Source organism: Chrysochloris asiatica, unplaced genomic scaffold (genome assembly GCF_000296735.1).
Source record: "Chrysochloris asiatica unplaced genomic scaffold, ChrAsi1.0 scaffold00348, whole genome shotgun sequence".
NCBI lineage: Eukaryota > Metazoa > Chordata > Mammalia > Afrosoricida > Chrysochloridae > Chrysochloris > Chrysochloris asiatica.
The window spans coordinates 214,487-226,169 of NW_006408866.1; the positions used below are offsets into that span (position 1 = coordinate 214,487).

Here is an 11,683-nt window from a genome sequence, read left to right on the forward strand (position 1 = left end):
TTTTTCTCTGACCCTACACCTTACCAAACATGATATCCTTCTCCAGTGATTGGTTCCTCCTGACTATGTCTGAAGTATCAGAGACGAAGTTCGGTCATCCTGGTCTCCAAGGAGCACTCTGCCTGTACTTCTTCCAACATGGATCTGTTGGTTCTTTTGTCAGCCCATGGCACTTTCAATATTCTCTTCCAACACCATAACTCAAAGGCATCAGTTCTTCTACTGTCTTCCTTATTCACTGTCCAGCTTTCGCATGCATGTGAGGTAATTGAATCATTATTGTATCATTATATAACCTGCCAAACCACTGTGAATTGTGGTCCAGCCAAGCTGACACATGACCTGAACATCACAGACAGTGTTACTCTCGCCTCACACCCTGGCGTTCATCACGTTCTTAATTTGAAAAATAGTTGGATTATATATATATATATATGTATATATATTTTACTATTGTCATACAGGCCCAGCATCAGATAATGGGAAGCCCATAAATGAGGAGTAAGTGTATAGTTTTCAATCACCAGCAAGCAGTCAACATAATGGCTTTGTCTTGGTTTCCTTGTCACTGACTCGTGACTGAAGCTTGAGGGAAGCCATAAATGTATCCGATAGGGAATGTGGATGGACAGTACTACCTGCCCAGGAGAGCAGATAGTCTCCTGCAGTCAGCCAATTCTACTGAGCCAGACGTCAGGGATCTAAACTTGTCTTTAACCTCTCTGTCCCACACTTCATCATTGCAACGATTACTGGGAGAGGACTTCTAGTGTGGTGCATTGGATCAGGACTGGCCTGCGAACCACAAAGTAGGCAGTTGAGACCCACCAGCTGCTTCTCGGAAACGCTACACAGGGTCGCTGTGAATCAGAGCCGACTCAGTGGCACTAACAACAACATTACTGGGAGACCAACTCACCTAATCGCATGAAAGTGAATTTGTTCTTAGTTTAGAAAGAGAGAGAAGTTGTAAGAGACCAATGCAAACTATTGTCCTGTCACTGAGCTTCACCAGCAGACCCTGTGTGAGGTGCAGCAGGCCTGGCTGTGAGGGCACTGGGTGGGGGGAGGCACATGGACGAGAGACAGGCCCTTCCCCACAACCAGCTGAGGGTCTGCCTCAGGGATGAATTAGGGTAGTTGAGTCACCTGGGGAGCTTTTGAAACCATTTTGATCCTGGGCTCTACCTAGTTAAATTATAAATTTTGGTCTCTCAAAGGAAGTTCTTTTCAAAAGCTCTGCAGGTCCACAGGACATTCTAATATACAGCCACTGACAGATGTTTCCTTAAAACCTTAGATGAGCTCATGAAGTATGAAAAGCTTAGTTTGGGGTCACTCCTTTGGTAGCAGACCTTAAGAAAATGATTACAATTCAACTCTGCAAATAATCCAAAACTTAGCCTTTGGTGGAAGTAACTAACCCCACCCCCAGCCTCACCCCCAATTAAAAAAGAAAATGACAAGTCTTCTTCCGCTGACGTGATGAACTTGCGAGTCTTCCGTCATCAATCTTAAACACCCTGAGAGTTTAGATTTACTTTGATTACCAGTAAAATCAAGTTTTCCCTCTCAACGAGTTGGCACTTTATTAAAGACACATTCTTGCTGTTCTAGGAGAAGATAAACCATGAACCCATCAAAGACCACCTTCCTTTGTCAAAATTTGAATGGGCTTGGTTGAACTGACATTCTTACCATATAAGAAAGCCCAGAGAAAAATTAACATGGGGGATTTTCAGTAAAGGGGAAAAAAAATTCACAGTTCTTTAATAAAAGTCACATAATAATAATTACACATTTCCGTTTCTGCCAAAAAAATCATGTTTCAAAATGCCTAGCATCTCTTCTAGTCAGGGTTATGTGGACATAATTTAAAATCTTTCTGATAAATATATCGCTGCGCTGCATCCGGCTTGAATAACACTCTTCAAAAGGGTGTATGCTGGAGCCTATTTAAAACAAGTGAAAAAAGAAGGATGTTAGGGTCCTCTTTAGCTGTAAGCTGCATGGTTAGCTTGGCAGAGCCTGGACTTCCATGGATAAAGAAAATAAGATCTGAGAAACGATTCCATTTTTTGGTGGGGAGGAGGGAAGAAGACCTTTGCAAAAATTGGAAAGTCTCTGGTACTAGGGCCTGAATATTCAAACCCTCTGCCTTCTCACAGTAAAGCCGATGCCAGGAAAAGGGCTAAGGGTCTGCGCAAGAAGTTAGGGTTCTAACTGGGAGTAATACTGCCGCTTGTTTTATGTCCAAGCAACATAACTGGTTTTCTTTCTTTCTTTAGCCATCACTTTACATTTCCTTTCCTTGGAACAGAAACTCTCCGGCCCCAAAGCACTGTGGGCAAACAGGAACAGGCGGCACCTACCAATTCAGCGGCGTGGTTGAGGCCTATATCGTGGTGCTCAAGCTCTTCGTCCCGAAATGTCTTTATGACCTGAGGAGATCACACAGCACAGGAGAAATGAGCCAGCACTCCACCTCTCTCAGGGTTCTATCTTCTTCTGGAAGCGAAAGCCTGACCCCAGAGGTTAAGACAGAGTCAGCACACCTTTCCTATAAAGGCCCAGAGTGTAAATACTTTAGCTCTTTGCAGGCCATTTGGTCTCTGTTATGACTATTTGATGACGTCATTCCCATGGCCGTCAAGTAGATTCCGACTCAGAGTGACCTTAGAGGACAAACTACCACAGTCCCAGGGGGTCTCTCAAAGCTGCAATGTTATGGCAGCGTTCTGCCACATGGCTCTCTGAAGAGGCAGCTGGTGGCTCTGAACCACCATATGTTGGTTACCCATCGAGTGCTTAACCCAGTGTGTCACCGGAGCTCATTCAACGACTACTGTGGCGTGAAAGCACCCATACATGGTACCAGGGCCAGTCCAGAATTACTGGTGCTAGGGTTCAGTTCATACATGCACAGGCTCATTCCAAACAACACCTGCTTAACCCTGTCTCTGCGTTCAGTGGCTGACCACAGACAAGTTCTCTCAGTACTACACTTGTCTTAATTTCATCAGGGGACCTTCAAAAAAAGGTCCAATCGAAACAGTGGCTTCTGAGGGGACCTGCTGGGCCACTTCAGTTCTGAGCAGAGAGGTCAGCTCAGAAGGTTTATGGTGGCTGATTTTTACAATTCCAAAAAAAACCTTGCTAGGTTTTTTCGAAGGACACAGGACAATCACTGGGGATTGTTCAGAAGACATTTTAAGAAAACGGAAAAGTACATTGGTGAGGAAAAGGCCAGGAACATTATACTGAGGTGTCTTTATCTTCATGACGATGCACCTGCCTCATTCTTGGAGGGCAGCAGGGCCTGTCCTATAAGCATTGCATTGGGAAACCATATCCCATCCACCCCACAGCCCTGCTCTCGCCCCTTCAGATTTCTTTATGTTCCCACAACTCAACATTTCAAAGGAATGTGATACGAGTTCTGTGAGGATGCCCAAATGGCCGCTTTGGTGTGCTCTATAGCAGAGGGCAGCATTCTTCAGGGAGGGGCAGAGAGATAGAAGCAGCGCCTTCAGAAGTACCTGGAGCCTAGATGGAGGAGCTGTCGAGGACTGATGCTGTCCTCCCTACAGGGCTCTCTGATTGTGCAGCGATATTGCGGGCCTCACCTGGCAGATCTTCCCTTCTTCCCTTGAAACAGCCCCTCTCCAAGGCAGGGTCAAATACCTGAAGAAGGTCCTGGTATTTTTCAGGGTCCTCTTCCATCAGCGTCCTGATCTGGTTGTTATAGTGATGGGCTATGGATTCTTCCACAGCCACGGTACAAGCCATCGCGCCTTCCTTCCCGAGCAAGGCAGTGCCAGCTCCTGGAATGGTCAGATCAGAGCAGTAACGCATAAGGACAGAGATTCACATAAGGGCAAGGGTTCACAACCTCGACACTGTCGACATCAGGGGCCAGAGAGGAGACTGAGTTGTAGGGTGCTCTGTGCACGGCAGGGGGCTCAGCAGCATCTCCCAACCTCTGCTCTACCTCTCAGGTGCCAGTAGTGACTCCTCCTTTCAGGTGAGGAAACCAAAAATGCCTCCAGACAGTGACTGCCAATGTCCTGTGGGGTGCAACTTCACCCTGCTGTAAGTGCTGAACCCTGAGTTTCTCTTCCCAATGCTCTCTCTAGTCCGATGACAGTGGCAGCAGAAAGCCTTCGTTTGGGGTGAGTGTGTCTGACCCCCATGTACCAAGTACTCTTCTCCCTTTGCAAAGGAGTGATGCGATTGCAGGTTTAGAACCCTCTGGCAGACAAGAGCATCTTGGCTACCATGGAGTTACACTTGTTTTCTTCCACCCTCTTGTGTCTACTTTGTCCCTTCAACAGAGTGACTATGAATCGGAATTGATTTGATAACAAGAGAACTGGTTTTTTGGGTTCCTACTTATGAACAGGGTAGCGCTGTAGGATCAGCACTGGGCTGCTAACCACAAAGTCAGTGGTTCAAACACACCAGCTGCTCATCAGAAACCCTATCCAGGGTTGCTATGAGTTGGAAGTGACTCGAGGCGCTAACATTCATCAACATACTGGTTTTGAGATTCAATCTTAAAGGAATTTAAGTCATATCCAGGTTAATTTAACTTTTAGAAAAACAGTAAGTAATAAAAAACAATAGGAACAAGACAAGAATTATAGGAATTGGGCCTCGAATGATTCAATTATCCAGAACAACACTCAGATACTTACCCAGGGCAAACCCCATCACATTCCAAAAAGGCATCAGAATTGTTGGTCGGACCCTAAATGTAACCATCAACTCATTGAACTTCTTCAAGTGGTCCTTTTCTTGATCCCACATTTTCTGTAAGAAATATAAAGCCACTGAGCAATCTATGGAAGCCTAAGGCACACACCAAACATATTCCATGCCTTGCCTGCGTGGTACAAAGGAAGCAAAACGGAAATGGAGACAATGATGAATGGCAACATCCCCCATTCCCCTCAGAGCAGTGACCATAAAACCAACCAACAGACTAAAGGACATCTTTGTGTTTAGCAAAGCAGAAGTGCCTGCCACCTCACCTGAACAGGACCATGCCAGACTCTATTCCCAGCAGAGTCCCCAGACCCACAATGGGGACAAGGAACCACAATCAGCCCGTTCCAAATTAGTCAGGGCGGAACTTCACTGTTGTGTGCGTTTCCTTCCAGCAAGCTAGAATACAAGTATCACTTAAATCCATAAAGGGAGAAGATGAACAGCAGCTACCATTTACACGGTGCCACCCCCCTCAAGGAGCTCTGGTAGCGTAGTGGTTACGAATCGGGCTGCGAACCTTAAGGTCAGCAGTTCGAAACTACCAGCCACTCCGCGGGAGAAAGATGAGGCTTTCTACTCCCGTAAAGATTTACACCCTCGGAAACCCTGTGCAGGGTCGCTATGGGTCGAAACCGACTCGACGGCACTTAACAACAACAACAACAACCCCCCTCAAGTGCCAGGTGCCATCAAGTAGCGCTACATAGAGAACTCATTTATTCTGCATCTTGTGATGTCTGAATGAACTCTTATTATCCCAATTGAAGCACAGGGAGGCTAAGTAACTTGCCCAAGGATTTAGAGGCCATTTAACTTGTACAAGTGCCTATTATGGGCTGGCCCTGCATTAGTTGCTCTATGTCACCTCATTTACTTCTCACCCTAACCCAGTGAGATAGGTGGTATCATACCATCTGGCAGGTGTGGACGGAAATGGAGTCCCAGAGAAGTCATGTGACTTCCCAGGGTGAGACAGAGCTGGACTGTAACCTGGGGCTTCAGGCAGCACAAGACCCTGGTCCTTCCACCGCCCCAGCGCAGACTCTGAGCACAAAATACGTGGGGGCTTCACCAACTTCACGGACAAATGGAATTCAAAGATAATGGAACTTTTCCACAAACGTTTTGAAGCGCCCTCACACATTGGCACTTTTGAGCTACAATGGGCAGGACACACACGTATCTTCAGCTACAATGGTAACCCTCTGTCGGTTCTCATAACTACCTCCCCAACCTGTGACCTTTTCAAGTTCCAGATATACGCGGGGGCTTCAAAGGTTTGTGGAAAACTTCCAGTATTATTAAGTCCCATCTTTCCACGAACTTTCTGAAGTCCTTCGTATTTTATATCTGTTTATGTGCTACACATCTATGTGTGTGTTTCTACATCAAAAGAGTAAGGTTTTTTCATCCCATCCCCAAGAATCAATTTTCATTTCCTGAGGCCTTCTGATCATCTGTGCAGAGAGCATGTGAAAGAGCTACGGAGCACCCACCTGGATGACTGGCCCGACACTCGTCCGGCCCAGCACGGCCATCTGCCCAGCATAGATGCGGTTGGCTCCATATTCGCCAGCGTGATCCACCCGGATGATCCGATCCACAGTTGCCCGGTTGATATTGTCTAAGGTCATTCCTGAACTGTAAGATCTGGCAGCAACCTTCCTTCCACAAGCTGCAATGCAAGCGTTTACTCTTCATTACTCTCAGGATGGACCCTTTCCCAGACAAGAACACTTTACCACCAAAGTCACAAGTAAGCCCCTGAGGGCAAGGTATGTCCAGCATTGTCTTTTGTTTCACCTGTAGTATTTTTAAGAAAAGTGAATTAGTTCCCAACATTTAAAACCCGGACAATTTCATCTAAAGCTTTGGATGTCTGGCTTCACTTGAGCTATCTGAAGACCCGACGACAATGTGCCTGTCTTCTCATCTCTGGGTGGTGGGTGGTTCTCCAGCTCACCTGCCCACCTCTGCTCTGCTCCTGCATGTCAGTGGCTCCCAGTGCTGGCTTACACTGTAGCCCATTGGGAGCCCGCACTGAGATTCTAGAAAGTTCTCTGCATGAATCTGACCTGCAGTCAAGGTAGAATCCACAACTTTTAGTTCTAGTGGGCATTTGATCTCGATTCCAGTCCAGCCCAAGAGCTAGGTTTCCTCTCACTTTGGTCCAATTTAACTGAACTTTCTTGTCCTCAAAACATGAAGTCCTCAGGATTAGAGTTCATCTTTAAAGTCCATCATCCTAGCTGGAACACCTTCATTTTACTCTCGTAGCCTCATCTCGCACTTGTGGGGGCTTGCAGTGAGTTGCCCTTGCCACTAACTCAGGAGACCCCGTGAGGGCAGTAGAGCAGAATGAGCTACAGGGTTGTCAAGGGTGTGACTTTTTGAAAACAGATTGCTAAGCCTGTCTTTTGATGCACCCATAGTTGGTTCGAACCACCAACCTTTCAGCTAGTTGTTGAACATTGAACTATTTGAATCACCCATAGACTCCTGAGCCTTCTATTGTTGTTGTTGTTAAGTTCCAACTCATAGTGACCCTGTCTAGGGTTTCCAAGGAGCGGCTTTTAAACAACTAATCTTGTGGTGCAAACGACTTTGTGGTCCAATGCTTATCCTACAGCGCCACACTTCTTGTTAGATGCTGTCACGTCAGTCTGACTCATGTTGTTGTGAAGTGCCATCGAGTCGATTTTGACTCATAGAAACCCTGAATAGGGTTTCTGAGGAGCAGCTGGGGAGTTTGAACTGTCAACCTTGCAGTTCAAACCAATCTTGCAGTCCAGTGCATATCCAAGGACTTCAACCCTGTATAAGGTTTCCAAGGCTGAAAATCTTTGTGGGCACAGAAAGCCCTATCTATCTTCCTCCTGTGAGGCTGGTGGGTTTGAACTATCAACCTGTGGTTTGCAGTCCGGTGCTTATTCTATGGCACCCACGGTGCTCCCAAAGCCTTCTACTAGGGTAGTTCAAAAGTTCTTTCCCTAAGAGGAGGACTTGTGGACGACAGTTTGAAATATGAACAGCAACTGGTACTGACGTCACCTTGAAATAAAGCTCAGGGCTTCAGGCCAGCAAGACTTGTGGGTAATTTCTTTTCACTGAGGTTAATTTCAACACTCAGGAAATATGTGGGGAAAATTCACTGTGGGTATAGTTTGGTACTTTCATTAAATACACGTGTGTGCTTGTTAGCTCGGGTGACAGGGAGGACAATGCACTAGAAGAGGGAGGGAAGAAGGTCGGATAGATGTCGTTGCAGGGAGGAGACTGTAATCATTGAGATGAAACAAGGAGTATAACTGCTGAATGCAGAGCTGATATTCCTGTCTGTAAACCTTCACCCCATTCACAATAAAAAGTTAAAGAACAAAAACTGCTTTGGAGAAAGGTAATAAGGTAGTGGTGTTGTGGATTGAATTGTGACTTTAGTAAGATACACTGATATCCTAACCTCTGTACCTGGGGACGGAACAGGACACCATATCCAACAGAGAGCTTAGCCTTGCTGAGGTTCTAAATTCAGACTCCTAGCCTCCAAAATTCTGAGAATAAAAATGTCTGTTCTTTAAAGCCACCCCTTTGTGGTATTTTTGTTATGACAATAATAAAAATAGGCAACCAAGACAGGAAGGCTTGGTGGGATATAGAGGAAACCTGTAAGGTTACTCCACACAAAGGAGAACACACATGGAGTTCTGAGGCTTCAAGATACCACTTCAGCCCACTTGTCTATGGGACCAGGAAGTGGATGGAGTCTCACCCGTGCCCAGTGTACCAGACCTGTGCCGTCAGACAGTGGGGTCACTATAGTCTGTGGCTATGCTTTTATGCAGAAGAGATAGTCTGAGACATCTGACAAGCTCAAGTTTAAGGACATGAACCTCCCAGTAGAGAAGTGATGTTGTTGTGAAGTGCCTTCAAGTCAGTTCCGACTCACAGCAACCCCATATAGGGTTTCCAAGGAGCAGTTGGTAGGTTTGAACTGCTAGCCTTGTGGTTCACAGTCTGGTGCTGATTCTACAGTGCCACACCAGGAGTTCAGTAGACAGGTGAAGCTCAGTAACTGTACCAGAGGAATTACTGATGGTCCTATTTTTTTCAAAATAATCTCATTTCCTTGTGTGATTTGTTATCACCAAGAAGATGATGATGTCAAAGAACATTAGACACAACCTGTTATTGTTGTTCAGTGCCCTTGAGTCGGTTCCAACTCACAGCAACCCTGCATAGAGATCCAACGAGAGGCTGGTGTGTATGAACTGCTGGCCTTGTAGTCCAGTGCATGATCCTGCAGCCACACTAGGACTCCTGGTGCTTTAAAACTCCACCATCCACTGAGAAACAGTAAGAGACTGAGGACAGAGGATGAGTTCAAAGAAACAGCTGACTTCGGACAGATAATAGTGACGACTTGCTTGTTTTTTAAAACATATTGGGTTGTTCTCTAATACTGCACTGCTTCTAGACTCAGGCATCCAATGAATGATTTTGGGGGATAATTGAATACTGTTCTATTTGCCACATTCATAGTCTCCGCAAAATATCTTTATAAAGTTTGGGGTGAGCCACAGAAAGAGACTGGATGTAGATGCAGAAGATATATTCCGGATCTCTAACACTAACCTTGGAGAAATCAGAACGGCCATTTCATATAGTTAAATCATCAGGTTACTTCCTTTTTAAGAGAAACCACACACATTGAGTTATTATAAGGATGGGGAGCCTTGGTGAGGAGTGGGCTAGGCAGTGGGCTGCTAATTGCAAGGTTGGCAGTTCAAATCCACCAGCTACTCTGAGGGAGAAAGATGAGGCTATGTGCCCCTGTAAAGATTTACAGCCTCAGAAACCCCAGTGTTTCTATGTTGTTGTTAAGTGCCATCAAGTCAGTACAGACTCATAGCGACCCTGTATAGTGTTTCTGAGAAGCAGCTGGTAAGTTTGAACTGCTGACCTTGCAGTTCAAACCTACCTTGTGGCCCAATGCTCACCCTACAGCGCCACAACAGGTATAGTCCCTATAAATTGGAATCAATCTGCTAGCACTGGGTTTGAGATTTTTGTGTTATTTTGGCAATAAAGTAAGAAATTGTTTTTGCTGTTTGTTCTCACTAAGTCAGTTATGACTCAAGGCGTATAACTGTGCTGTCTTCCAGATGCCTCTAGATGAGTCCAACTTCCAACCTTTCATCTAGTACTTGAGTAACAAACCACCCCGCCCCACTCCCACCAAATATGTGTTATAAATCCCAACATCTATGCCCGTGGTGGAGTCCTGGTGTGGGGCTGTGGGATAAGGCACTGGATTGCAAGGTCAGTTTGAACCACAAATTTGATGGTTCAAATTCACCAGCCGCTCCTCGGAAACCCTATACATGGTCACTATGAATCAGAACCAACTGGACAGCACTTAACAACCAACAATCCTAAATACCTTCTTAATACTTGCTCATCTCGCTTTTCACCAAAAAGGAAAAGTCTTGGGTTCAAGCCTTAGGAGATAACAGTATCTAGCAGAAATTTAGCAACGTTTTTGTTTTCAGTGTATTCATTTCTTTTGGGTTTTATGATAATCCATTTGGTACTGGTTTTCCCTTTACCATAAAAGACTTCATTCCCGTGAAAGAACTGTTGTTGTTGTTAAGTACTGTGGAGTCGGTTCCGACTCATAGTGACCCTGCACAGGGTTTACGAGGCTGCAAATCTTTACAGGAGTAGAAAGCCTCATCTTTCTCCCGTGGAACAGCTGGTAGTTTCAAACTGCCGACCTTGAAGTTAGCAGCCTGATTCGTAACCACGACGCTACTAGAGCTCCTTCGTGAAAAGAATAGTCGGTTTTAAAACGGGACTCAGTTATAGGTAAGCAAAGTACAAGTGGTTTTGCTAGAAGGCAAAAATCCTCTTCCAGGTGGCACAGAATGATTTAACTTTGAGAAAACGACCTCACAACTTTTCAGAGGCAGCTCAGAATTAAGGAGTAAAGGAGGGGGAGCCAGCATCCAAACCCAGCTCCCTACTCCAAAAGCAAAGCTCCTTACAGTACACTGTTGTGTTGTTGTTGTTAAGTGCCTTTGAGTTAGTTCTGACTCATAGCAACCCTGTATAGGGTTTCTAAGGAGCAAGTGGTGGGTTTGAACTGCTGATCTTGTGGTTCACAGTCCAGTGCTGTACTGTACACCAGGAGTCCTCCAGTACACTAGGGCATCTCAAACTTTGCAGGAGCTACTAATGAAGGTCTTGTTAAAACAGACACTGCTAATCGGTGAGTGTGGCGCTGCTGCTTAATGAGCTGGACTGCAAGGCTGGTTTGAAGCGCAAGGTAGGCGGTTCAAGTTCACCTGCCGCTCCTTGGAAACCCTATACAGGGTTGCTATGGGTCGAAACCGACTCGACGGCATTTAACAACAACAGTTGGTGGGGAGCGAGAACCTGCATTTCTAACAGGCTTCCAGGTGAAGCCGATGCTGCAGGTTCAGGACTACCCTCTGATTAGTGAAACGCTAGGCTTGGAATCGCCAACTATCCCCAGCCAAGTCTCGGACCACGCCCCATGACGTCACTGCAAGGTGTTCAATTACGTCATTCTCCCAAAGAGCCTATCCAGACCGTCAAGTGTCCCCGCCTATAAGCACGCCTTTACAGCCATTCCCGCCGCGAACTACAGTTCCCACCCCGCGACTCCGCCCCGCTACACGCCAGCCGCGTAAGGTCACGCAGTCGCACGGTCGCGTCCCTATGACGTAAATGTCTCCCCCGTGACCCTTCCAGATACTAGGCAACAATTCTCTAGTTCAGAGGCCTAACGCGTGGCTGCGATTCTGTCTCCCGCTTTACCTGAAAAGGGCCGCCAAGGACCCATGCACAGTTGCCACAGAGGACGAGCCGCTGTCGCCCCTGCGCAGCTCAT

The 11,683-nt window shown here is 46.2% G+C and overlaps 1 protein-coding gene across 1 annotated transcript; it reads right to left on the reverse strand.

Moving 5' to 3' along the window:
- Window positions 1-1,831: 1,831 nt before the first annotated feature.
- On the reverse strand, window positions 1,832-11,683 carry COQ7 (coenzyme Q7 homolog, ubiquinone (yeast)). The gene is made up of 6 exons (XM_006875950.1): window positions 11,611-11,683; window positions 6,267-6,445; window positions 4,698-4,812; window positions 3,685-3,824; window positions 2,373-2,441; window positions 1,832-1,952 (listed from the first exon to the last, which is right to left on the reverse strand). Exons 1-6 carry the CDS (start codon window positions 11,681-11,683, stop codon window positions 1,875-1,877), a joined length of 654 nt encoding a protein of 217 aa, XP_006876012.1. The 3' UTR covers window positions 1,832-1,874.

Excerpts from the sequence above, each read along its gene's own strand:
- COQ7 (XM_006875950.1), bottom strand. The coding sequence starts at position 11,683 with ATGAGCTGCGCAGGGGCGACAGCGGCTCGTCCTCTGTGGCAACTGTGC. Across the intron at positions 4,813-6,266 it reads GTGTCGGGCCAGTCATCCAG|AAAATGTGGGATCAAGAAAA; the intron begins GTGGGTGCTCCG and ends TATTTCTTACAG. Across the intron at positions 2,442-3,684 it reads AATACCAGGACCTTCTTCAG|GTCATAAAGACATTTCGGGA; the intron begins GTATTTGACCCT and ends TGATCTCCTCAG.